At 47.9% G+C, this 24,965-nt stretch overlaps 10 protein-coding genes across 10 annotated transcripts; 3 read left to right on the top strand and 7 right to left on the bottom strand.

The window, feature by feature from the left end:
- Positions 1 to 529: 529 nt before the first annotated feature.
- On the bottom strand, positions 530 to 2,501 carry nap1 (histone chaperone NAP1). The gene is made up of 5 exons (XM_024846366.1): positions 2,406 to 2,501; positions 2,223 to 2,302; positions 1,441 to 2,160; positions 1,030 to 1,373; positions 530 to 969 (listed from the first exon to the last, which is right to left on the bottom strand). Exons 1-5 carry the CDS (start codon positions 2,450 to 2,452, stop codon positions 919 to 921), a joined length of 1,242 nt encoding a protein of 413 aa, XP_024707081.1. The 5' UTR covers positions 2,453 to 2,501; the 3' UTR covers positions 530 to 918.
- A 1,471-nt stretch (positions 2,502 to 3,972) lies between these two features.
- On the top strand, positions 3,973 to 9,163 carry P170DRAFT_443914 (putative P-type ATPase; the record flags this gene model as incomplete). Its single annotated transcript, XM_024850594.1, has 21 exons — positions 3,973 to 4,064; positions 4,119 to 4,158; positions 4,225 to 4,761; positions 4,853 to 5,194; positions 5,250 to 5,384; positions 5,433 to 5,499; positions 5,565 to 5,696; positions 5,755 to 6,104; positions 6,157 to 6,302; positions 6,358 to 6,477; positions 6,515 to 6,818; positions 6,892 to 7,045; positions 7,098 to 7,430; positions 7,483 to 7,565; positions 7,641 to 7,775; positions 7,879 to 8,111; positions 8,170 to 8,293; positions 8,351 to 8,396; positions 8,470 to 8,620; positions 8,678 to 8,826; positions 8,877 to 9,163. 21 exons carry the CDS (start codon positions 3,973 to 3,975, stop codon positions 9,161 to 9,163), a joined length of 3,960 nt encoding a protein of 1,319 aa, XP_024707080.1.
- A 443-nt stretch (positions 9,164 to 9,606) lies between these two features.
- On the bottom strand, positions 9,607 to 9,830 carry P170DRAFT_351041 (uncharacterized protein; the record flags this gene model as incomplete). Its single annotated transcript, XM_024843836.1, has 2 exons — positions 9,607 to 9,672; positions 9,741 to 9,830. 2 exons carry the CDS (start codon positions 9,828 to 9,830, stop codon positions 9,607 to 9,609), a joined length of 156 nt encoding a protein of 51 aa, XP_024707079.1.
- Positions 9,831 to 10,048: 218 nt separating this feature from the next.
- On the top strand, positions 10,049 to 12,599 carry P170DRAFT_401282 (CDC2/CDK family serine/threonine-protein kinase). Its single transcript, XM_024846365.1, has 10 exons — positions 10,049 to 10,192; positions 10,260 to 10,549; positions 10,599 to 10,680; positions 10,731 to 10,827; positions 10,882 to 11,036; positions 11,094 to 11,121; positions 11,173 to 11,386; positions 11,436 to 11,630; positions 11,720 to 12,336; positions 12,379 to 12,599. The coding sequence occupies exons 2-10, from the start codon at positions 10,440 to 10,442 to the stop codon at positions 12,534 to 12,536; spliced, it is 1,656 nt and encodes a 551-aa protein (XP_024707078.1). The 5' UTR covers positions 10,049 to 10,192; positions 10,260 to 10,439; the 3' UTR covers positions 12,537 to 12,599.
- A 298-nt stretch (positions 12,600 to 12,897) lies between these two features.
- Positions 12,898 to 15,011, bottom strand: P170DRAFT_433647 (D-3-phosphoglycerate dehydrogenase). The gene is made up of 7 exons (XM_024848544.1): positions 14,480 to 15,011; positions 14,106 to 14,413; positions 13,460 to 14,049; positions 13,358 to 13,400; positions 13,242 to 13,300; positions 13,105 to 13,186; positions 12,898 to 13,052 (listed from the first exon to the last, which is right to left on the bottom strand). The coding sequence occupies exons 1-7, from the start codon at positions 14,794 to 14,796 to the stop codon at positions 13,024 to 13,026; spliced, it is 1,428 nt and encodes a 475-aa protein (XP_024707077.1). The 5' UTR covers positions 14,797 to 15,011; the 3' UTR covers positions 12,898 to 13,023.
- A 203-nt stretch (positions 15,012 to 15,214) lies between these two features.
- Positions 15,215 to 17,203, bottom strand: P170DRAFT_433645 (serine--tRNA ligase SES1). The gene is made up of 7 exons (XM_024848543.1): positions 16,974 to 17,203; positions 16,837 to 16,907; positions 16,610 to 16,771; positions 16,133 to 16,554; positions 15,987 to 16,077; positions 15,561 to 15,929; positions 15,215 to 15,505 (listed from the first exon to the last, which is right to left on the bottom strand). The coding sequence occupies exons 1-7, from the start codon at positions 17,104 to 17,106 to the stop codon at positions 15,329 to 15,331; spliced, it is 1,425 nt and encodes a 474-aa protein (XP_024707076.1). The 5' UTR covers positions 17,107 to 17,203; the 3' UTR covers positions 15,215 to 15,328.
- A 204-nt stretch (positions 17,204 to 17,407) lies between these two features.
- Positions 17,408 to 18,670, bottom strand: rhbA (Rheb family small GTPase rhbA). Its single transcript, XM_024846364.1, has 4 exons — positions 18,381 to 18,670; positions 18,184 to 18,323; positions 18,002 to 18,130; positions 17,408 to 17,948 (listed from the first exon to the last, which is right to left on the bottom strand). The coding sequence occupies exons 1-4, from the start codon at positions 18,433 to 18,435 to the stop codon at positions 17,709 to 17,711; spliced, it is 564 nt and encodes a 187-aa protein (XP_024707075.1). The 5' UTR covers positions 18,436 to 18,670; the 3' UTR covers positions 17,408 to 17,708.
- Positions 18,671 to 18,950: 280 nt separating this feature from the next.
- P170DRAFT_376894 (WAPL family protein) lies at positions 18,951 to 21,980 on the bottom strand. The gene is made up of 2 exons (XM_024845385.1): positions 19,472 to 21,980; positions 18,951 to 19,415 (listed from the first exon to the last, which is right to left on the bottom strand). The coding sequence occupies exons 1-2, from the start codon at positions 21,635 to 21,637 to the stop codon at positions 19,131 to 19,133; spliced, it is 2,451 nt and encodes an 816-aa protein (XP_024707074.1). The 5' UTR covers positions 21,638 to 21,980; the 3' UTR covers positions 18,951 to 19,130.
- Positions 21,981 to 22,702: 722 nt separating this feature from the next.
- On the top strand, positions 22,703 to 24,047 carry P170DRAFT_376890 (uracil phosphoribosyltransferase). The gene is made up of 4 exons (XM_024845384.1): positions 22,703 to 22,965; positions 23,022 to 23,380; positions 23,435 to 23,606; positions 23,681 to 24,047. The coding sequence occupies exons 1-4, from the start codon at positions 22,805 to 22,807 to the stop codon at positions 23,730 to 23,732; spliced, it is 744 nt and encodes a 247-aa protein (XP_024707073.1). The 5' UTR covers positions 22,703 to 22,804; the 3' UTR covers positions 23,733 to 24,047.
- P170DRAFT_376887 (transcription elongation factor 1 family protein) lies at positions 23,731 to 24,866 on the bottom strand. Its single transcript, XM_024845383.1, has 4 exons — positions 24,667 to 24,866; positions 24,542 to 24,586; positions 24,348 to 24,486; positions 23,731 to 24,288 (listed from the first exon to the last, which is right to left on the bottom strand). The coding sequence occupies exons 1-4, from the start codon at positions 24,667 to 24,669 to the stop codon at positions 24,101 to 24,103; spliced, it is 375 nt and encodes a 124-aa protein (XP_024707072.1). The 5' UTR covers positions 24,670 to 24,866; the 3' UTR covers positions 23,731 to 24,100.
- Between the last annotated feature and the right edge of the window lie 99 nt (positions 24,867 to 24,965).

Genomic DNA, 24,965 nt, shown 5'->3' with positions numbered 1-24,965 from the left:
GAGCCGCGCCACTTGTCGGAACAATCTCCACAGCTGCCACCGCCAAGCATCAAGACATGCTGTGGCCTCGGTCACTGGGTCATGTTGGCGAGTTACCCAGACGTTGGTTGCGTGTTTACCAGTCCATCGCCCTTCTTACAGCCATCACTTGGCCCATCATCGGTCGAAACACATCGGATGAGTGGCACAATAACTATATTCTACATTTTAAACTAGTTAAGTATGACTATTTGCAGGCTGGCCGGAATAAGCGGTGAGATGAATTTCTCCACAAGCAGCCCCTCCAGGCAGTTGCCAGAGTCGCATACAGCAAATTATCCATGAATTTTTTTTTCTTTTTTTCTTCTTCTTCTTTTCCGATCAGGTACTGCCTCTCCTCAGATCCTCGAAACCAAAGCGACAGTTAACATTGTCCGACGAAAATTCAATCATTAAAAAAGAAAGCGTACTCCTCACGCCGCCAGCATTTTAAATAGTTCAATGAACAAACAGAGACGGAGACAAGCAGAATATGGAATCTCATAATGGGAAAAAAGAGAGGGAAGGGGGGGGGGGGGGGAAAGAGAAAAAGAAAGAAAATGGAGTCTCGAAAGCGCCAAGCGGTTTACTCTGGGACGCCCAACGTGTGCCGAAATATCCCCATTACATATCCCCCAAAGTGAAAGGCGCGACAGCGTGCACGGGTTTTACACTCGGGAATACGGATATGGATGAGCTTGAATTAGTGATGAGTAAAAGTTTGCACGGCACTGTGGTAGGTTGAAGCATTCTGATAGGGCAAATTTTCATGAAGGCGAACGGGCGTGAAATGGGAACCAAATAGAAGTGCGTGGGAAAAGAAAGAGGAAATAAAGAAGAAGGAACCGGGGCAAGGCCTAATTCTGTTCCATTTGCCTGTATGATGAAGCCGCGAGACTTTCAGCTTTGTTTGCATTCGGCCGCCTCCTTCTTGGGCTTGGAAGAACCGTCCTGGTCCCGGTTAGCACAACGGATAGATGGAAGTCGAAGGGACAGCCGTGGAGCGCATACCTCTTCGTCGGAGTCATCATCCACGTCCCGATCCGATTTTCTGTCATCTTCATCTTCGTCTTCCTCGTCCTCTTCCTCGTCATCGTCGTCGTCTTCAAACTCATCCGGGTCCATGTCGTCACCCAGTTCTTCGAACTGGAGTGCTTCGCCCGTAAACCAATCAATGGCACGAGGGATGAGCTTTTCTTTGATATCTTCGCCAAGCTGGTAGTCAAGTTCAAGGCGCTCCTCGATGTCGGTGGTGACAGTATCGTCGTCGTCTGCGGGGGGCTGTGGAGGAGAAAAGAAATTGAAGAAGGACTCCGTGGGAACGGTGATCTTGACAACACGAGTCTGCTTGGTGTCTAGGAGCGAGGGAGAAAGGGCAAATTAACCTATATGCCGCGGGAGGAGAGATGGGTTTGGACTCACTCTTATTTCTCTGTTTTTTGCTTTCGACACGGACAGTGAGATCTTTCTCGGATTTCCAATCAATCTTAGTGCCCTCGGCATGATCGTAAATAAAATCACCACCGTATCCATTCTCTTCTTTGTAATAGTAGGTCTTGGAGATCGTCTTGTTGCTGAAGAAATCGTTCTCCGAAAATTCAAAGATCAGACGGAAGCCTGGACGATCAAGGTACTCCATTCGGATGTCGGTGAGATGCTTAAGAGCTTCTTCATCCCGGTCGGTGATCATTTCCGCGAGAGAAATTTGGTTTTTCATGGCGGAGAGCCAGAATTCTGGGATTCCAGACCTTGGGGACTCATTGTCATCCTCCTTTTTCGAAACCTCCTCACTCTTGACTTCGGCATCCTCCTCCTCTTCATCCCCTTTACCCGCATCAACTTCGGTGTCGGTTGGCTCCGCAGCACCATTGATTATTGTGGCACGTCTCTCATAAAGAGGAGTGAACTTCGCGAAGTACTTCTTTTCGAGCTCTAATACTTCCTCCTGGAACTGGGCTTCAAGTTTGGCGTGGTCTTTCTGAATGCCCTTCAGACCAGCCACGCGTCGCCGCACGGGTGCCGGTAAGGATTCAATGTAGCCTGATGAGCGGCCAACAAGCGAGCCCAGCTTCCCTTGGATCATAGAAACAAGCCCAGGGTTCCTGGCAAACAAAGAAGCGGCGGCAGCGTGATCAAGGGATTCTGGTAGTGGAGTTAGACATGAGCAACGCGATCGAGATCAGGAAGAAAGGTTGCTGATATACCTTCTTTTATGCTGGCGACACCAGGTTGTTGAGCGTGAGACGAGATAGGGGCATTGTTAGCCGGGGTGTTTTGCGGCGTCCTGGCATCCAGACACGGGCGTCAGCGACATGATGCTATGCGGCAACGATACCATCAGAGTAGACAATGATGAAATGCAATTCAAACGTGGAATAGGAACTTACGGAGCAACCGGGAAATCTGCTTTTTTATTTCTAATGGGTTCAGACATTTTTGGGGTTCTTGTTTTGACAAGAGAGGGGTTAGAGATAGAGGAAAAAGGAGTTGGCTGAGGGGTTGTCGCGGAGGAGAAAGATCAAGGGTTGAGGAAGAATTTGATACGCTTAGGTAGTTTTGGGAGGTCTGGAATACTGGCTTGGTGGGATCCTTAGCGCCCTTGGGCCGAGGGGCTTGGCGGGACGAGGACGCTGGCTGTTGAGAACGGTTCACCCAACAATACTGTTCTCTCTTCACACACTCACATACACATTAACCACTTTCCAAGGCATGATGCTGCGGGAAAAGGGACATGTCGTGAATTGAAGGTTTCTTTCTGGAAAGACTTGAACGCGCTTGAATTATAGTCCTTACTTACTACAGACTGGTCAGTAGTTACCTATTCTTACCTCGCATACCTTCTAGGTACCCTGTCAAGGGCTGCACGTAGTATGAAGAAAACCAGAAAATGTTCCAAGTTTAACTATCAGCTATGCTCCAGTCCGTAAAACAGGCGAATTCTATATCTAGACACTGATGGTACTAGTTACCACTTTTTTTTTTTTTTTTTCTCTCTCACGGCTTGGAAATTATTTACCTTTACTCATGTTACTCAGGAGTCCCAGGTAGGCACCAGTACCGTTTGGATAGGAGGTACTGCCAGGTATTTGGAAATAAATGTAATGTATGTACATACATACTGTACATTGCACAATATATGTGTACTGTACCTTACCACCTAAGGTACCTAGGTACCTTACTGTATTTACTAAGTCCATTGGTACGGTATTCCTCTCGTATTGTGAGTCCAAAGTCCCGCCACAATGGATCTATAAATAATTCACTAACTAACCTCAATTCGCTGGTAGATACCCAGTTCGAAGTAAGGTGGCAGTACTCCAGATTCAGGTTGATACTATATACCACCATAAACCATTCAACCATTTTGAAGTACCCAGGCCAGATTTCGCTGCAGACGTTTACCCAATTTGCCACTGCAGTCTTGCCATGTACGGGATAGAAGGACTCTGTGAGTTGCAGTCGACTCACGTACTCTGCATACATGTAACTACCTCTAATCTCATGCTTCACGAGAAGCCTATCGAGCCCGTATGTCTAGATTTGTCGACCTACAAGTAAATAATTCCCCGTCCTGCGCAGTAAAACTAAACACTTCGACTACCTAATACCAGGTAAGGTACCTACTCCGTGGTCCTGGAGATAAACGGCAGTTTACCGGTCACGTGTAGATAACCATGGAACAGCAACCGGGGCAGCTTCGCTACCCGCATCATTCGAGCACCGTTCTCGGATATCTGGCTATGAATGATACTCCTGGGGGCAAGCCCAAGCCGATGTTCATATTATACGGGATATATCCCTGAGTTGCTTCCCATATCTACTGCCTAAACCTTAGCCACTATGTTTCTGGTCGGGTGATTTTCTATCTCATATAAATTGTCACTGGTGAGCATCTACGGGAGAGTGTTCAGTATTGGGACACTGTCGGTCGTGAGCCGGCAGGCAAGATTCGCAATGGATCGTTCTACACACCCGCAAGGGTCGGGTCGCCCTTTACAATCGTCCGTTCCCGGACCTGGCTGTCGACGCGACTCTATGAGAAGCAGGTAATTCCAACCCAACCAATGGATGCTCGAAGTTGTCGTCTGACAAGTCTCCAGCTACAGCATTGTGTCAGATGTAGAGATGGCTCGTAACGAGGTGCGTTTCTTCGTGATAGTTTGGCGTCCCATGCGTCTATGATCAAGACATGACTGGATTAAATAGGTATTCGACGGTCCTATTTCTGAGAGCATTCCGTCCAGCATCGCGTCCTTCTCTTACCGCCGGAACCATAACAACTCCACTGCTAGCTTCACCTATTTCCAAGAAGATGCTTCTTTTGCCGAATGGCCAAATGAAGATGCGCTAGATATCGGAAGTGATAATGATGAAGATTTTCGAAATGGCACTCACCCAGGAAGTATGTCTGTTCGATCATCATTTGCTTCGAAAAGAACATCTACTTCAAGGCCATCCATCGAAGACCCTCTTCTGCCGCAGCGGCCCTCATCGGTCAACTCCTATAGTAGTGGTCGAAAAGCAGAGAACAGGCTTAATCAGAAAGTCTACATCGAGTCAGAGGACCTTACAGTTGTTATTGCTGGGTTTTCAACAGCGATGACTGGCCTAGTATTATACTATGCACTGTGTGTGTTGACAGTTGGATTGGCCTACTTATTGTTTAGGTGGTTCCCTAGATGGCGCGTTCGGGTTGTAGGAAGACCCGTGCCGCTCCAATCCTGCCAATGGGTGGCAGTAGAAGTATGTGAATAATCGATTTCTCCCTTCCTTTTTTTCGGTGTCACTGCTCACATACTTGTGTTTTTCCTCCTTTCGGCTAATATCTGCAAAGGACCAATGGAATCAATTCAATGTGTACAAGGTTAACTGTCAAGCGTACGGACGCCCGCTTTCTACTATTTTCGCAGATTCTGGTTGTCAATTATACGATGAAGAGAACGACCCTACGGTTTCATTTTTGCGTTCCATTGATTATAAGTATTTGCGTTTCTTTTACCATCAAATTGAGGACAGGTTTTGCTTAATCAGTGGCTGGAAAGACCCTCTATGGACGAACGCGAAAATGATGCGAATGGGACTAGACGCCGATGACCGTGATAGCCGAGAGCAGGTCTTTGGCAAAAACCTCATTGATATCCACCAGAAGTCAGCATTTGAACTCCTTTTAGATGAGGTCGGTGTTCCCTCCCCCTCTCACCGAATGAAAATCTCAACTCTCATCTCTTTAGGCCTTTCATCCGTTTTATATCTTCCAAGTCGCAAGTCTTGTGCTATGGTCACTAGACCAATACTACTATTATGCTGTCTGCATATTTACAATATCATTTTTCAGCATAGGGGCCACTGTTTTTGAAACGAAAACGGTAACTTACCCGTCTCTAGCGCAGGTACAAATTTGTTAACTTTCCCAGACCATGAGTCGCCTAAGGAACATCTCCCTCTTTGAATGTGACATACGGGTGCTTAGAAACGGTTTTTGTATGTAATACACCCCCCTTAGGTTGCTGTAAAGAGCCTGATCTACTGACACACTGCGTCACTAGGGAGATCTGTGCCCTCTCGTGAACTTGTGCCCGGAGACGTCTTTGAGTTTTCTGACCCATCTCTAAACCAGGTTCCCTGCGATTGCATCTTACTATCGGGGGACTGTATTGTAAATGAGAGCATGCTTACAGGTGAGTAAACCAAATATCGCGTGCATAATAATGAAGGCTCTAAACGAAGCGCAACTAGGGGAATCTGTTCCTATATCCAAAACTCCATTGACTGACGATGCACTCAAATATCTTGATTTGAATGCGTCATCCGTCCACCCTAATGTTGCAAAACACTTCCTTTTCAGCGGGACGCGGGTGATACGAGCAAGGCGCCCTCAGAATGTCGATGATGACGAAGCGATTGCTCTCGCGATTGTTGTGAGAACAGGGTTCCTTACTACAAAAGGTGCCCTGGTTCGCTCGATGCTCTTTCCCAAACCCTCTGGGTTTAAGTTCTACCGCGACTCCTTCCGCTATATCTCTGTAATGGGTGTGGTTGCTCTCCTGGGTTTCGTGGCCTCGTTTGTCAACTTCGTTCGACTAGGTGTAAGTTCAATGCATGGTTGGCTGAAATGAACATGCTAACGCCAAAACATAGCTTTCCTGGCATTTGATCATTGTCAGGGCGCTTGATTTGATTACGATTGTTGTCCCCCCTGCTTTACCGGCTACATTAACAATCGGCATTAATTTTGCCCTATCGCGGTTAAAGAACCACAAGATTTTCTGCATCAGCCCTCAAAGGTTGGAGATAGATAACCATTCTATGAGATGGAACTAATGCTGATTTCAATTGCAGAGTCAATGTAGGGGGCAAGTTGGATGTTATATGTTTTGATAAAACTGGGACCCTGACAGAAGATGGCCTGGACGTTCTTGGAGTGCGAACAGTTAATCACGAAATGAGGTTGGTAGGCTTGTATACCACACACTACGTGGATGCTAACAGGACATAGATTAACCGATCTTCTGTCTGATTTGCCTTCCTTACCATCGAGTGTCGAAGTGGAAAATCTCGACAAACGCACTAAAATTGCTTACATCATGGCAACATGTCACTCCTTAAGAACCATTGATGACGAGCTTCTGGGGGACCCTTTGGACGTAAAAATGTTTCAGTTTACGGGATGGTCCTACCAGGAAGGCGGTGGTCATGTTTCCGAGCAGCCAGGCTCTAATGTTGAGCCTGTGATTCAGTCTATCGCGAAGCCACCGATCTCTGCGACCCAGTCCCGGGATGTTCGAGGGACTCATGCAAGCGTGAGTATTTCCTATCATCTAGCCACTACGGATCATTCGAGGCTTCACACGTTGGTGCTCACATCTTTTGCAGACACCAATAGAACTCGGCGTTCTGCGTAACTTTGAGTTCGTCTCGGAGCTTCGTCGTTCGAGTGTGGTTGTAAGGCAGTTTGGAGACAGCGGTGCCAGCGTTTTCGTCAAGGGTGCGCCAGAGAGTGTGAAGGCTATATGCCGCCCGGAAACATGTTGGTATACCGCCATCTCCATATGAAACCTGGCTGACTCAATTGGCTCTAGTGCCCCATGACTTCGAAGATTTGCTAAATCAATACACTCACCAGGGCTACCGGGTCATAGCCTGCGCAGCTAAATATGAACCAAGGCTTAGGTGGATGAAAGTCCAGAAAATGACCCGTACGGAGGCAGAAAGCAATTTGGAGTTCATTGGACTAATCATATTTGAAAACAAATTGAAGCCGAGGACTTTTGAAACAATCAAGGAACTGAGCCAAGCTGGAATACGGAACATTATGTGTACGGGTGATAACATCCTTACAGCGGTCAGCGTTGCTCGTGAATGTGGTTTAATAAGCACGAACAAGCCATGTTTTGTCCCACATTTCGTGGAAGGTTTGTATCTTGACATTTGCTTCACGAAGGCCCCTAGCCAACTCCACAGCAGGCTACCCGCATGATTCTAAAACCTCTCTACACTGGGAGAGTGTCGATAACCCTTGCTTGAAACTTGATTCAGACACGCTATTGGTATGTCTTTTGCCAGCACTGCCTTCTCGACTAATGGACGGTTTGTCAAAGTCTCGGCTGACTGACTCTTCACAGCCCGCTTTAAACTCTACAGAGATCGACTTATCCGTACCCAGCAACGCCTGCAACCTTCATGACTACTCACTTGCGGTTAGTGGAGATGTCTTCCGCTGGATTGTAGATTATGGTGACGAGATCGTCCTCAAGCGGGTGAGTGCCACAGTCCTCAAATGAGACCGAGTCAATACTTCAATGGTTTCCTTCCGCCCCGCTCCGCGCGTCAGCAGCGCCTAAGTAACGTTTGTGTGCCTAGATGCTTGTACTTGGTGGTGTTTTCGCCAGAATGTCTCCGGATGAGAAACATGAGCTTGTTGAAAAGCTTCAGTCTCTTGACTATTGTTGCGGGTTCTGTGGCGACGGAGCCAATGACTGTGGTGCATTGAAGGCCGCTGATGTTGGAATCTCCTTATCCGATGCAGAAGCTTCTGTTGCTGCTCCATTCACAAGCCGGCAGTTCGATGTTTCGTGTGTTCCAACAGTCATCAGGTACACCCCTTTCTACTCATATAAAGTCTCGAGCTCTCGTGCTGAAACAGAAGCTTAGGGAGGGGCGAGCGGCATTGGTCACCAGCTTTTGTTGTTTTAAATACATGAGTCTATACTCGGCGATTCAATTTTCGTCTGTCAGTTTTCTATACACCTCAGGATCAAACCTCGGTGATTTCCAAGTACTTGGCCCCACCCACTCCCGATAATCGTGATCTTCACTCTTACTGACCCTTCAGTTCTTGTTCATCGATTTGGCCCTCATCCTTCCGATAGCAATATTCAGTAAGCAAAGCGATGCGGCCTTCTGGGCCTCCCAAGTTTTGGTAATAACATCTTGACTGACTGCTCTCGACAGTGGGCTGGACCGGCCCTTATCCTGTGCTTTCTCGGAAAAGGCCAACCGCTGATCTAGTGTCGCGGAAGGTTTTAACACCTCTGCTGGGGCAAATCGTGATTTGCGTCCTAACACAGCTTATAGCCTACAAGACTGTCCAGTCGCAGCCATGGTACGTAGAGCCGCGATAACTAGGGCTACGACATTGGGTTGCTAAGAATGACATCAGGTTCAAACCACCCCTAATAGATCTGGAAAACAGTAACATCGAGAATTCAGAGAACACCGCGCTGTTCCTGGTTTCCACGTTTCAATACACGCTGACAAGTGTTGTGCTCAGCGTCGGGCCGCCGTTTCGAATGCCAATGAAATCCAATAGTGAGTCAATCTACCATTTCACTTCGTGTCCAGCGCCTAACGAACTATAGTGCCCTTTGTGTCTGTGATAGCTATCGACTTGCTTGTGTCATGCTATATGCTGTTCAAGCCATCTGAGTGGGTAACAAAAATAATGCAGCTGACCTTTGTGTCCAAAGAATTTGCACTCTGGCTGTTTGCGCTTGCTGTTGGTACATTTTTCGTCTCCTGGTTAGCGGAATGCATGCTCTTCCCCAGACTTGCCCGAGCTCTCAAGCGCATGTACGCATCTTTGCGACCGCACCACCAAAAGCAACGCCGCGAGTATAAAGTACTGCTGGAAGAAATGCGAGGATGAAAAATAGGGGGCCGGGGGTGCTAAAGCAATCGGTTTCCAGCTATGGATAAAGACAGACCTCTGGGAACTCGACCTTTGCAGGGGAGAGGAAAATAGAAATGAAAAATGAAATGAAATAAAACGAAACATAGAATGGTAAATTGGAAGGTTCAGAAACCCGTGCAGCGGATTATACTCTCCAGAGCAGCCCAATCGAACCGTGATCAGATGAGTAGCTCTGGACGGTAGCATTCGGGAAAGCGAACGGATAAGAAGTAATAGTAGCGTGACTGAGAGTCGACATTGCCGCAACCCGAGAGCAGGTTAAAAAAAGAAAAAAAGAAAAAAAGAAAAAGCACAATTCTCATTCGATCCTAGTAGAAGCCGAATAGTCTAGTTGGGATGAGTACACGAAGCTCCGACAGATCCGTTGTATGTTGATTGCCAACAATGCTTTGGCATGTTCAATGATCCCAAGGATGCTTCCAACCCAACAAAGCAGGCCCATCCTTCTTGGCTCGGTACATCAACTATAGCGCAGGGAAGAAGCCGCGGTCAGTAGGGCCTGGAAAGGGTGGGAAATGAACGGAGCTCATACGAAAAACCACATGCTGGCACCCAGGGCCGTTGCGGTGAACCTGTAGAGGGGCCGCGCGGGGTGGATATGGATTGGGTGGTTCGAGGCCATATCTATTCGGTATCATGTCAGAATCGCACCCGCCGCAGAGGAAAGGACAAGGGTAGTACTTCTCTTGGTTTTCGGGGATGGAGGATGAATAGCAGGGCTTCTCGAGGGAACATCGACGGGAGCGCCGCCCGGCCATAAAGCATGGCGGTCATGTGATCCCATCCGCCGAACTCATTCAACTGCCAAATCCGAATCCGACGCTGGAACTCGCAACAATGGGCTGAATGGGGCCGACACGCGGACCATCGCAAATCATTATGACTATTACGCATCTTCATCTTTGCAGCCTGACCGACCGAGCAACCGTTACCGTCTAGGACGAGACGTCCTCTGTGACCTCATTAAGCTACATCGCAAATCCGGTAGCCCGTTTCTCCCCCTACCTATCTTTCCATGGAGTGTAGACAGCTAATCCGATGATTTGCTCAGGCACCTAGTATTAGATGCAGCCAGCTACGGCTACCTGACCTCATTACCAACTCGAGTGCACATCCAATTAGCGAGTGAGCTGCCAATTATTGGCTGGTCCCAAAGCACCATCCTCGAACATCTCCTTTTCAAACGGTCCCACCGGCTGGCATTCGGTAAGCATCTGGCTTACCAAGGAACATGGTGGCACCATCGCTAGAAAGAGGAGGCAACGGGAGCACCCGATTCCGAGGATGCACCAGTATTCGTGAGTTCGAGTTCCTGGGGAAACTCGGCGAGGGTACTTTTGGGTATGCATCGGCCCTTATTTCAAAGATTGCGCTTACTGACTTGCCGCAGGGAGGTGTACAAAGCTAGGTCAAAAAAAGAGGGCTCAATTGTTGCCCTCAAGAAAATTCTCATGCACAATGAAAAGGACGGAGTAGGTACCGGTCATACTCATATATCTCACCGCTAATGTGGATTCAAAAGTTCCCAATCACTGCTCTTCGTGAAATCAAGCTTCTTAAAATGCTGTCGCATAATAATATTCTTCAGTTGATGGAGATGGCTGTGGAGCGAAGCAAAGGTAAAGATTTCTCGCCTGCCTCTCTGCATTCGTTGGAATCTTACATCTGCGCAGGGGAAGGGCGGAAGAAGCCCAGCATGTACATGGTAACGCCTTACATGGAACATGATCTTTCCGGGCTGCTAGAGAACCCAGCCGTTAGTTTTACTCAACCGCAAATCAAGTGCTACATGCTTCAGTTGCTTGAAGGCCTTAAATACTTGCATGGGGTAATAGCTTTGTTTGTATTCACAATCCCGGGGGCGTTCCTTCTAACCTTGACATAGAATCGCATTTTGCATCGTGACATGAAAGGTAAAGTCTGCTTTGGCGTGTATGAGATGACGTGAACTAACGCCTCCGCAGCTGCCAATCTGCTCATCAACAACAAAGGTGTCCTTCAGATTGCGGATTTTGGACTAGCCCGGCCGTATGATGAGGAGCCGCCTCAGCCTGGCAAAGGAGGGGGAGAGGCCAAGAGGGATTACACCTCTTTAGTTGTGACCCGGTGGTATCGCCCACCAGAACTGCTTCTACAGCTGAGACGGTATACAACGGCCATAGATATGTGGGGTGTTGGGTGAGATTTCCGGCAAGCCCGTTGTGCACTCTGTTATTAACAGTGATAGGTGTGTTTTTGGAGAAATGTTCAAGGGCAAACCGATACTTGCCGGTAGCAGCGACCTGAATCAAGCGCAGCTTATATTCAATCTCGTGGGAGCGCCAACGGAGGAGAACATGCCTGGCTGGAGTTCTTTACCCGGCTGCGAGGGTGTCAGAACCTTCGGGCACAAACCTGGGAATTTGCACGAGATTTTCAAAGAGTACGGTCATATCCCCACCCTCACCTGAGAGCTGAATGAAGAATGGCGTTACAAGATTATTGATAGAAGAACATCTGACAACGTTACAGCCAAAGCCCTGCAGCTATTTCGCTGCTTGGCGAGCTTCTCAAGTTGGATTGGCGGAAGAGGATCACCGCTATCGATGCACTGGAACATCCATACTTTTTCACTCCGCCGCTTCCAGCTCGCCCCGGTGAAATACCACATTTCGAGGACTCACATGAATTAGATAGGAGAAGGTTTCGTGGGCAACGAGCAGCTATGCCACCAGCGCCTGCGGGCGGATCAGTGGGTATGGGGCCAACTGGGGGCTGGGCAACCAACTCAGGAACCAGAAGTACAATGGAAAGCAAAAACAGCCGCATTCCTGGTGCTGCGCGCATAGGCAAATCAAATCAGGGAAATCAGGGAAATCATTCAAGGCGATCTGTCGACCATCGAACCGCTGAAACGCATACAGCACGAGTCAGGCAAGGCACTGAGGACCCAGGTCGGGTGATACCGCCCTGGCAAAAGGACAGCGGTCTGCCGCCTAAGCCCCCTACGTCTGCTCACCAAGCATGGGCTACAGTTCATCCAAGCAGAGCAGGACGTGATAGCGCTATCCATCAGGGGCGATTCGGGGGCCGACCAGATGGGAATTTAGACTCCTATGTCCCAAATTATTTGGGTGGCTTCGACAGCCGTTATCGTGAGGGCGAGGGGCCTGTTTCAAATAGCAACTCAGACCGGGATTGGGATCGGCGCAATACCAGGCATGAATCGTCACGTCAAATCAATCGACGGGATTATCCGAGGGAGAGCAATTCATCGAGAAGGCGAAGTCGAAGTCCGGCTTTTAGGGAAGGGCACCATGCATCAGATAGGCCGTCATATCGAAGGTGAAGCGGATTCAAATAGTGACTAAATTTCCAATACAAGGGCTTGCTTCCACGAACCCTTGTCAGGGGGGTGTGTGTGTGTGTGTGTGTGTGTTTCTGCGTTTTTTTATGTTTTTATTTAAAAAAAAGGGTGGAGGGCAGCAGCCAGTGAACGACTATTTTAACCCGTAAATTCAAGGATGTGTCGCGCACATAGGCCGTTTGAACCCAGGCCTCTGCGCCTAACTGAATTGCTTTTTACAATACATCGAGGACATCAAAGTGTTGAACATTGCCCCCAAAACAGCCACCTGAATTTTCTTCCCAGTTCATTTAGCGCAGTCCGAGCTTCCAATAAATAAATACCCAGAAACCCTATCTGAGTGGCCCCATCGCGCTGGAAGTTAAACCGGTGTCGTTGAAGAATTGGTACCAGTGCACTCGTGAAGGGAAGCGTTTCGTATCGATTCGAATTTCTTCCTTTTTTCTTCCCAGACACAATAGACCCTGTCTCAATACAAGATTCGAGTCATGATGCGAGCTAGAAACGTCAGTATAGGTACCAGCCGGAGACGGAATCGTATGTATCATACAGGAGAGGCTCTCTAGCCTTTCGTACAAATCTTTAATGGTTGAGTTATCGACATCGCTGATGTCAGCCATTAAATAAGCGACCTAAGTTTCGTCAGCCTTGAACATTACCTATAACACTGGATTGAAATTGGCATACATCTCCGCGACTATCGGTCATTTGTTTATCAACATTATGGTCGCCGAGGACCTCGTTCACTACAAACCAGCGATCAGCTACAGCGTCAAAGAGGGGGAAGGCTGTGATCCACTTACCCTTCCGTAGAACACCAGGGATGTTCTGATGGATATAAATCACCTGCATCGCGTTAGCAGCTGGGTTTCAAACATATGTGACCTGCCACAAGATTGAATTACCCGAGCATGGTTCGGCTCATCCATCGTCAAAGAACGAAGGGCAACTTCAGGGAGATTGACGGCGCCCAAAGTTGTGCCTTCATTGACGTATCTCACCAAAGCATCTCCCACTTCGACACCAATGGCACGTTGCGCTTCTTCCGTGCTACCTCCAATGTGAGGGGTAAGAATCACGTTCTTGAGACCGCGGAGATCGGCACCCCAACTGTTGAGATCATTGTTGAAATAGTCACCATTACCAGCAGGCTCGTTAGGGTAAACGTCAAGAGCAGCGCCAGCAACATGGCCAGAACGCATTGCGTGAATTAATGCCGGGATATCGACGACACTTCCACGGCTGGCGTTTATCAAGTAGCTGCCCTTCTTCATCTGCTCAAGTTGACGTTGCCCAATCATGTTCTTCGTCTCTGCAAGTTCGGGCACATGGCAGGTGACAAAGTCCGACTGCGAGAGCAAGCTCTCCAAGGTAGGCACCTGGCAGGCAGTTCCCAGAGCCATCAAGTTTACCACATCATAAAAAAGCACAGACATGCCCATAGCCTCCGCAAGGACCGATAGCTGGGCGCCAATATGACCATATCCGATAATGCCTGTTATCCCTGTTAGCCGAAATATCGCCATTGGATAGGGATGGCTGCAAACATGCCCAAGGTCTTTCCACGGATCTCCCAGCACTTGTTGCTGACCTTGTTCCAGGTGCCAGCGTGCATTTCATTGGAGCGATCGCAAAGCTGGCGAGCAAGGGCAATAATCTCAGCTATGACCAGCTCGGCGACACTTCGTGAGTTACTAAAAGGAGAGTTGAAAACCGCAATGCCGTGGTCTGCCGCATATTGGAGGTCGACTTGGTTGGTTCCAATACAGAAACAGCCCACAACAATGAGGTTCCGAGCTTCTTTCAAGACGCGAGCGGTCAACTTCGTTTTCGAGCGGATCCCAATCACATGCACATCTCTTTGGGAGAGGCAGAGGTTAGCCTATTGTCAAGATCAAGGAAACGTGCTTGAAGGGCCCACAAACCGAATTTTCTCTATAAGCTGGTCCTCAGGTAAGGACGACTTCAAGAATTCCACTTGATAGCCTTGCTTCGTAAGGATCTCTCGGCCGGTTTGGTTCACATTTTCCAAAAGAAGGACCTTGATGTCCTCGGTTGCAAATGGCTTCAGGTGCTTTGCATTGGGCAAGGGGATTATTCGATTCGTGAGAGCGGAGCTTCCATGACTTGGCGAGTGCGACTGGAACGATGCGGATGGGGAGCTCGAGAGATTCAAGTTTTGCGACGCATTCACATTCGAGCCCTCCGGGCTTGCGTTGATGTCTCTGGGGAACGATGCCATTGTGGTTGAACGAACCCAACGTGAAGAGGGAAGAGATACAAGTAGGCAAATGAGAGGTGGATAGCCCGGAAAAGAAAGGGTGGGGGTGGGTATCGATTTTATGTATCAAGAAAGACGCACGAGACAATTTTTAGCAGCTCCGGAACCGGACCTCCAGAAGTCAGTTTTTGGGTATAACTCGTTAACCACTCCGTTGACTCATACGGGCCATGCGGGACACAAGCAGACACCGAAGGCGGTCAAAGCGGGATGGCGGGGCAGAACCCGCGAGGGGTTTTTTTCTTTTTCTTTTTCTTTTTCTTTTTTTTTTTTGGCTGCTTGCGCGGGCTTTCCCTTTTCCCCGAGTCCGCCTCATACGGTTCTACTATAGATAGCTATGATGCTCTAACAGACGTGCACACGAACCATGTCACACACACTTGGAATCTATGAACCATTAATGAAATAGGGGCGAGGCTCGACGCAAGATTATATTCACATTCACATTCACACGGATCCACAGACCGGGTGGTGTACTGGCAATAGCCCTATTTCATACCTGCAAGTTCTGCATCTTCTTTGCGGTTTCCTCGGCGCCACCCGCGGCCTTCGGCCCCTGCTTACCTTTGGACTTCTGCGAAGTAGATCCCTTAGGAAGCTCCTTAGTATAGGGGAGAAATTCAGGAGCGCCTGGGATGTATTTTCTCAGAGGCTCGGGCACAACAAATCCCTAATGAATCTGGCATTAGCAACGGGGGCACGAAAGAAAGTATGACAGCACCCACATCTTCTGTCTGGTAATTCTCCAGAATGCAACAGAGCGTCCGCTCGGTGGCACAAAGCGTTGCGTTTAGAGCATGGACATAGGACTTTTTCAAATCCGTAGCCTTTTTGATCCCATAGCGAATTTCCAAGGCACGCGACTGGTAATCAGTGCAGTTTGAGCAGGAAACCAACTCCTTGTACTCCCCTTGGAAAGGAAACCACGCCTCGAGGTCATATTTTTTGGACGCGGCATTGTTCAATGCCCCGGAAACGATGGCAACAACCTGATACGGGAGTCCAAGGGAGCGGTAGAATTCCTCGGAGGTTTCCATCATCTCATCAAAGGCTTCCCAGGAGTTCTCGGGTTTGGTGATGACGAATTGCTCGATCTGCGCAATGATGAGCAAAGGGGCTGACAAGCAAGCCCATTTTCATGGTGCCCTTACCTTTTCAAACTGATGAACCCGGAAAATGCCCCAGGCATCCTTACCGTGGGCCCCCGCTTCTTTCCGGTAGCACGTGCTATACCCGGCGTACCTAAGCCCCTAGTCAGTTCGGAGGCCATCTAAGCAATGCATGCAAAGCCACTCACTTGATAGGAAGGTCCTTTTCCTGAAGCCATTCTCCGTCATGCAGTGCTGACAGGGGCTGTTCAGAAGTAGCGATGAGATATTTATCCGTGGATTTGTCTTCGCTTTCCGTGACCTTGTACAATTCTTCGTCAAACTGCTCAAGCTGTGCTGTTTTCGCCATCATTTCTCGGAGCATGAATTGGGGAGGCTGGTTCGGTTTGTAACCCTTGCCCCAAAGGAACTCCAGGCCGTAATTGATCAACGCAAGGTTCAAGAAAAGACCGTAGCCCGTCAAGCAATATCCACGATGGCCAACGATCTTCACTCCCCTCTCCGGGTCATAGCCATCAAGGCGGGTGAGAACCTCGTGATGAGAGAGGAGATTGCATTTCTCGGTGGCCTGGGCTTCGGGTGCCCAGGTTCTTAGAACAGCATTGTCGTCCTAATTTGTATTCGGTCGGCGCCGTGTCCTTTCCAAGGCATTCTGGGAGGCATACCTCATTGTTGCTCACAGGGACCGACTCATGAACATAATTTCCAATCGTCCGAACTTTGATGTCCCTTTGGTTTTCCTTCTGAAGAGCGAGGTCTTCGGCCTCCTTTTTGTGTTTCTCAAGGGCGGCCTTTTGCTCAATTAAACCACTTGCGTCTTCCTTGTTCTGTATCAAACGTAGCATTTAGCTCGGTTTTGGTCTGCATTGAAGAGCGGACAAGACAGACTAACTTTCTTCTTCTGTCCAATTTCCTTGAGGAGTGCGTTGAGTTGGGAGCCTATTTTGTTCACTTCGTAGCGTGCTGCGAGGAGGACTCGGTTAGCCTAGTTCTTGCATGGAGCGAACAATCCGTCTATGAGAAGCATACCTCGACGGGCCTCCTCGTACAAAGTGACAACCTCGTCGACTACATCTTCCGGGGCAAACCGCTTCCGCTGGCTCTCCTTGATCTTCTTCAGGTCTCCGCCGCGCTCACTAATAAAATCGGCAAGGTCCAACATTTTCAAGAATGAATAGATTCCCAGGCCGATTTCCAAGAAGAGGGAGGCTGCTAGAAGCCGGGTGGAATCCTGTTGTCGAAGACAGAACCGATGTGAGGGGTAAAAACTTAGGTGGCATCGACTTTTAGGGCACAAGCAAATGGAGGGGCCGCGGCGGCCCTGCGCTGAGTCAGCCTCTATCAGATGGGCCAACCAACTAACTACTAGTTAACTCTTAGTTAACTACAGTAGGTCAAGTACCTAGTAGTAGTTAAACTCCGGAGTGGTTACGGCGGAGTTACTCCTAGTTGGTTTCAGGTTTGTCTGAGCGGCAAGCAAGATAGTGAGTGGGCTGCTGCCAGGTCCCATGCAGAATAATTCAGGTGCCAAAACCAATGTCTTCAACCGGTTTCAAACGAGCGCATTTTTAGCGACGAACTAGCCAAAGATAAACCATCCCTCTTTGTCATTTAACACAACAGGCAAGCTAAATAGAAAAAGGACAACGGAATGACACCCAACATCCCACCAAGTTAAGACCTGGTTATGGAGTTTAGCAACGCGCCCCAGTTTACAAGTGCCTTGGTTCTGATTATTATTCGGCTCGAACACACCCCCAGATTTCACATTACATTGCACTTGTTCCCTCCCGTGGGCTGGGATGGATTTTGCGACTTTTCGATTTCCCCGATCATTAAATCGAAAGCCCTATCCACGTTGTAGCCAAGACGCGCGCTAGCCTCGGTAAACGCGCAATGGAGTTCTTCTACCAGCTGTCGGCCTTCGTCTAGAGATACCTGGCGTTGCTCATCTTTGAGGTCACTTTTATTTCCGACAATCACGAGGGGCACATAGTCTGCTCCCTATAATTTTTCTCAGCAATAGAAGACGGCGGAGCAAAGTAAGTGTTACTCACAAGATGATTTAGTATCTTATCTCGGATAACTCTGACCATGTCAAAGGATTGTCGGGAAGCCACCGAGTAGACAATGATGTATCCATGGATTCCAATGAAATGCTTAGAATTCAGAATGCTATACTCATCCTATCACCGTATTAGCTTTTGTGGGTATGGGCTCCCACAGCCACTGTTCTTACTTGACCAGCTGTGTCAACAATCTCCGTTGCAAAATCCTGGCCGTTGAATTTTATGATGCGGCTGAACGTATTCTCGATGGTCGGGTAATAACTCTCTACGAAATGGTGTTCGACAAATCGCACTGTAAGAGAAGATTTCCCTGCATACCAAGCGTTAGAGTCAAGTTGACGGGATGGGACATTCACTGCGGCCTTACCAACAGATCGACTGCCAACAATAGCTATCTTTCGCTGTTTCGGCGCTGCTGGCATTATTATAGCAGTTATGGTAGCAAGCAAGTCCAGCAAACAAACTATTGCACAGCACTAGTTTCGTTGGACCTCCCTGCTGCGTAGTGCCGCGGCGGAAAAGATGATGGAACAAAGTATTTCCAAATAGATATGTACTCAAACCTGAGAGTACAGTAAGTCCAAATGAAATCAATCAAGGGCGCCTGGTCCAATTGGTTTTGGGGGAACAGTGTCCGGGAGATGGGATGAGTCTGGGGTCCGGACGGGAGTGGCAAAATGTTTCGTAGTACTAGGTAACTAGCTCTCATGTGGCAAACAGGTCAAACGGGATTATTGAGCAACACTCCGTACCAGAACGGATCAACCACCGTGGAAACTCCCAACCAACACCACATGTAGACGAGTAATTTTCAGATGAGATAAGAGAAATCTACAGTCGCTTATTGCACTAAGAGTACGATCCGAATGCTTTGGGTTCCATGTTTGTCATTGATGGAGAAAGCATTTAAGTAAACATCATGCTTGACGTTGATTCCACATCTTCGTATTTTACTCCAACCCAGACATTCCTGGAGGTTTGACAGCGCGAAAGGATCGAAAGCACATGGGAAAGAAAAGGAAGAGATTGAAAAACAAAAAAAAAAAAAAATCCCCCAGCTCGATGGTCTGGCAAACACTAGGAGTTGAATTGGGAAAAGAGGTATACAGTGAGCCGACTATTGACGATAGGCATCAAGTTGTCTTAAACCAGATATTATCTGTTCAAGCCTCGTACTGAGTCCAGCGCCTCCGTCGTCTCGACCCTCCCTGGGGAAAGAGTCTTGCTCTATCTTTTGATGATACTGCAAAAATTCCTCTGTAGTCGACAATATAAGAGTGAGGCCATTGTCCAGTGTTTTCTGCAACTGGGAAAGAATCTCTTCATTCAGGCAGAGCGTAGCCAAAAGGATCGACAAATATCCGACGACAACATTTTTCTGTACTTCAGAGACAGAATGTGCCTGAGACTCGTAAGATTAGACGCCTCCTTGACAATCACAGAGGGTCATTTTCTTACCTGTTCAAGAGAATTGGTCCCGTAGGAAAATTGCTGCAAAAGCAGCTGAAAGAAAGATGTAGAGTTACGTTCCGACATCAGAAACACGGCTCTGGACGATTCGTTCTTCTCCGCCAGATTAGTGAGCGCACCAAGTGCTAATATTACAATATTCAAGGAGCTGTTTTCCTTAGCAGCAGAATCGTCGGGCACGTGGCGAAGTTCCGCGGTAACAATTCCAACAAGCCCAGCGACCAGCTCGGGGGTGGCGAGCTCTTTACAAAGCGCCGGGTCAGTGTTAGTGATGTTCATGATTACCCGAATGTAAAGACCCAAAATTTTTCGGTTTTGGTCGAACTGATTCGGATAGAGGAGCCAGCGAAGCCGGGAAAGTAATCCAAAGGAATTGCATTGACTGTGATCCCAAGGGCCGGATGATAGGACTGTGTAGGAGTCCAATATTGACAGCACCAAGGCAGATATTTCGAATTTCTGGGTGGTACTTTCTTCCTCGGGATTTATAGTTATGAGCAAGCTAATCAATTGGGTCAACAATGGCGTGGAAATAGGCTCAACACTGCGAACTTTCTGTCGAAGGTGCAGAAGAAACAGATTGACGCCGGAGAGTGCCAAGAAGCAAGGCGAAGTAGTTGATAACTGCTGCTCACACACCGCAGAAAGGATTGGCGGCAAGTTTTTCCTGAGAGTAAGCCGCACAGATTTAGAAATGCTAGTAGATTGCCGATCCACTAGACACAAGAAGTTGATTTCCGAGCCGAGTGGTTGAAGAGAAATTTGCATGATCTTCTGCCAAAATCGGCTCGAGAGGGCGAAGGGAAAGAATCCGCTCTTGAAGATCAGACTGTATGCGCAAAGGGCAAGCGAGGCTGAGATTATATCAAGATTATCAGTTGTTGATTCCATTAGTCGCTCCTCAAAGCCACATTCACAAAATTGACGAACGAGCCGAGGCTCTAGAAGCTTTATGCAAAGCCGGACATAGCCATCACACCTGTCCGAAACAGAGTTAGATGATCCTTCGATATCCTCTAGAATGAATTCAACTGTCTCGCGAAAACGGGCGTTTTCTCCAGCTTGCCTAAGTTCGTGGATACTACGAACAGGCTTGCTATCAATCTTGTCACTATCTTCATCGTCGACGCCATGCAGGAGCTGAAGATGAAGGGCTGATGAGCGAGATTGGCTGAGATCATGACTCTCCAAGGGAGCCACGGGTTTACCGTCACTAAGACTGTCCAGAAAAGAGATGTCATTCAAGAATGACCGCTGGCGTGCATAAGTGACCCGAGATCCTCGCAACATGGACGACGTCAGAGACGGTTGTCGAGGAATGTCGGCGAAAGACGTATCTCCGCTATGGTCAACTTTGGACTCCGAAGATGAGCGATGCCGCCTGTTGCTACTACCAGGTCGCTTGTCGCGAGCTGAAACTGGATTTCCCTCCACAGTAGAATCGTCCGAGGGGACCAGCGAATCCACCAATCTTTTCCTCGTCCGGGTTGTTTTTTGGTGGTTTCCGGCCGTAGACGGTGAGTCTTTCAATCTTTCAGTGCCTATCGTGTGTGATACAGCAGGGCTCTTCCTCTTGAGCGGGAATTCTCGTTTTGTCGGAGCCCGTCGTACAGATGGTGTGATCAAGGAGTGGTCGAATCCGAGAGCTTTGCGACTCGCTTGATCCCGAGTATCCCTCTTATGAAGCGGGGTTATATTGTTTTTCGTTTGCAATTGACAGTTGACTGCATCTTGTGAATCGCCAGAGCTTCCACCAAGGTCGTAAGCGGTGCCGACTCCGGATGCTTGGGGACTACGGTGAAGGCTATGACCCTCAACTGGAGTTGCCGTCGCTGTTCTATTAGACTTGGGACGCTTCCTCCGAGGCGTGTCAGGTTCTCCGCTTTCGCTATGCCGAGTGTCAGAAGCACATTGGCTAACGGTGTACGGTGCCGTGCTTTTACAAGCATCGATGTTATTTGGTTTTCCAGGCTCATTCTCTAGGGATGGGATAGGATTATTGGAACGGATCGATTCGGCTGTCACTTTGGGATCCTTTCTTGCCCTGTTCGAGACTTGAGGCGCTGAGATTTCAGATTTCTTGTCCGTGACATTCTGAGTGCTACCGGATCTTGATTTTCCGTAAGTCACGGTCTTCCTGGTCTGTTGACGCATGTCAAAGTATTGCACTTCTATCGATTTCGCGCTCAAGTTTTGTGTTGTGCGATACTGTCAGATGGCTGGACAATGTGACTGATTATCTGGGCCCAATAAAGTGGGAGGTTGCCAAATGTATTAATCCGATATTAAATGAATTATGCGATTCCATGGGCATGGGTATATGGTGAAAGAGCTGATCTGGTGAACTGTGAATGTACCGTTTTTGAATAGCTGTATCATTGGTGTCATTGATTCAATTATCTTCATTGGAAGAGGCTACTCTGGAGTAGGTAGCTGAGCAGCGGAATGTACGCTGGCTCCTATTTGCGGGGCCCACGGGCATCTAGGCAGAGTTGATTAGCTAGTAGTGGACCGAGGTGGCTTTTGCGAATAACAGAACAAATAATAACTCTGGAGAAAGTGTGGATGAATAAGCTGTACTAACCGCGAACTAACTGTTGGGGCCACTTGGTAATGGCAAACGTACCTACGGAGTAGATAAGTCAGTACAGTCTAGTATGTAGGCACAGATAAGACTACCAAAAGTCTTAACAAATTGCATGGCTATACAACCAGTTTAATCTGGGGCGCACAGGCTATTTCACAGTATATGTGAAACTCCAATTATGACATATATTATTCTTGTTGACTCAATACCCTTTTACCTTACACTAGGTTGTGGAATTACCGTAAGTACCGTAATATCCAGTGTGAGGGGTTTAATGCGTACTGCGTACAGCATATCACCGTCAGATGATTTAAGTGGCATTATTTTGTACAGTACTTACTGTACTGGTGGTACCTTAGGTATGGTCCAGGTAGGTACTATCATACTGTGCAGTACGTACCTTATCTAACATTACCAGATATGACAGAAGGCTCCCAACATCTGAAACAAATACCTGGCCATGCTGCGTATGTAATAGTACACAGATACGTATCTAGGTACCTACTAAGGTAAGGTACCTAGATACTTACCATACCTAGTACATTACGCAGGTATATTTTGCGACCTCTCCTCTTTTTTAATTTCCTATCCTCATTTTCGTTCGGGTCACACTCCCTAAAGTCTTTACAAGGCTGGATAGAGCTTTTCCATATCCAGAATTATTCCCTCGCTACCCTTTTTCCTTCTGAGGTGGAATCTTATTCAAATCACACTGAAGAGACCGCCTGGCAGTCATGGCTAGCGAAGTAACGGAATCCATACCTTCCCCCGCGCAAGGAGTCGGCCCGATATACTGGCCAGAGGGCGAGAAGCCAACAGCGACGGTATCTAAAGATATACCATATGAGAACGTCCATGTTTTACCTCAAACGCCTCAACTTATTGCCCTCTTGACGTAAGAAACGGATTAGATGAACGTCCGAGCTCAGGAGCATGGCTGACTCTCAATAGTATGATCAGAGACAAGAGAACCGGTCGCGCTGATTTCATATTCTATTCAAACAGAATCATCCGTCTCTTGGTTGAAGAGGGTCTCAACCATCTCCCTGTCGTGGAGCAATCGGTCACGACTCCTGTAGGTCGGGCCTATCTTGGTGTTAGGTTTGAAGGCAAAATATGCGGCGTATCAATTATGAGAGCCGGTGAGGCGATGGAGCAAGGGCTGAGGGATTGCTGCCGATCGGTCCGCATTGGGAAGATATTGATACAGAGAGATGAAGAAACGTGCAAGCCAAAATTGTTCTATGAGAAACTTCCGACCGACATATCTAGTCGCTGGGTTTTGCTGCTTGATCCGATGTTTGCAACTGGTAAGTTTGAAACACCAAGTGCTCCCTGGGTCTTATTAACCTAAGCTCGTTCAGGAGGCTCCGCTACACTTGCTGTTGAGATTCTGAAGGCAAAGGGCGTGCCTGAGGATCGCATTTTATTCCTGAATCTTATTGCAAGTCCTTCGGGAGTTGCAGATTTTGCTGAACGCTTTCCCAAACTCAGAGTTGTCACTGCGTTTATTGACCAAGGTTTAGATGACAAAAAGTAAGTGCCTAGTTTGTTAACACGTCCTATGGTTGATATAAAGTAGAAGCAAAAAACACTGATATCTACTGCAGATACATAATTCCGGGCCTTGGTGATTTTGGTGACCGGTATTATACGTTATAGGCATCAGGCGGTTTCGATATTTGTAGTTGCTTCGACTAAAGGTATATCCGTTTACCTATGACGTGAGGGATGGAGCCTAGCCCTATAAATTACCAGCCTTGTTTTCTGATAATTCCCAGATCCAAGGCTGTGAAGTCTGGATCATCCCCCCTCCCCTCCCCTCCCCGGGCAAACTCTTGTTATATGTACCAGGCTCCCTGACCATTCCTTCGTTCAGAATATATACCTGAAAGGCTTGTGTTTTTTGCCAGGGTGAGAAATTTTGGCATATACACAGATTAGGAGGGAAACAAACTAATTAAATGAGTAGCAAGGAAGGTTCTTTGGTCCATTCGTGTAAGTGTTCACTAGACACTCCAGCAGTGAATTCAGTAATCATCAGTATTTGTATCCACTCTCGCAGTACTATCCCCAGCTTCTTGTTCACCTGAAGAAGTGGCATATTCATTAGGGTGCATGTTCGGAGTGTTCGGTTCATATTTGTGAGCAGTATCCTTAGCCACCGCGTCGCATGCATCAACCCAGTCAGAGTACACATCAACAGCCGCAGAAAGATCTAGAGCAAATGTCAGATCTAGATTTAGTGTATACAAACGTTGAATGTGTGACGCATACAGTTAATACCCGTCTGGAATCTCTGCCCGCATACCTTGCAGGAGAGATTCCCTAGCCCAAGTTTCTTGTCTAGTTTGATAACAACCGAGTTTTCATGGTTGCAGAATAAACATGCGAATGTTGTTGGGAGTGACTCTCGCTTTGTTCGGTAATTGTCAGCGCCAGCAGTACTGCAGAGTTTGGTAAAGGATCACCTTCTTTGGCCCCTGCGGTTGTCTGCTCGATTTCTTCCGCTTACCCTATTCGAGGATGATGTTAATCACTCGTTCAAAGGATGGCAACCCCCTTGACTGTTACCGATGAACAGAGATGCACCTACCATTGTTGGAGATTCGCAAGTGGACCAAAGGCGATGGTAGATTCAGGGTAGGTTTAAATACGCTGAGGCATCTGGGAACAGGAGAGTGTGCCGTTGATATGGAAACCTGAGGACCATGTACCTCTACAGGGGAGGCAATATGAGATCGAAAGGTGGATTATCGTGTTTTGGATTTCATTGACTCAAGCTGGACACGTTGGTTGGTTAAGGTCTCAAGGCGCATGGACCGTGTAAGTAGGTAGATAAGGCATGGAAAGAATTTACAAGAGCGGTCGAGTACGGAGTACTACAGGTGGTAG

The sequence above is a fragment of the Aspergillus steynii genome, assembly GCF_002849105.1.
Source record: "Aspergillus steynii IBT 23096 chromosome Unknown P170scaffold_2, whole genome shotgun sequence".
Taxonomy (NCBI): domain Eukaryota; kingdom Fungi; phylum Ascomycota; class Eurotiomycetes; order Eurotiales; family Aspergillaceae; genus Aspergillus; species Aspergillus steynii.
The sequence above is the reverse complement of the archived record's forward strand: the minus strand, read 5'-3'. Positions and strand labels throughout refer to the sequence as shown.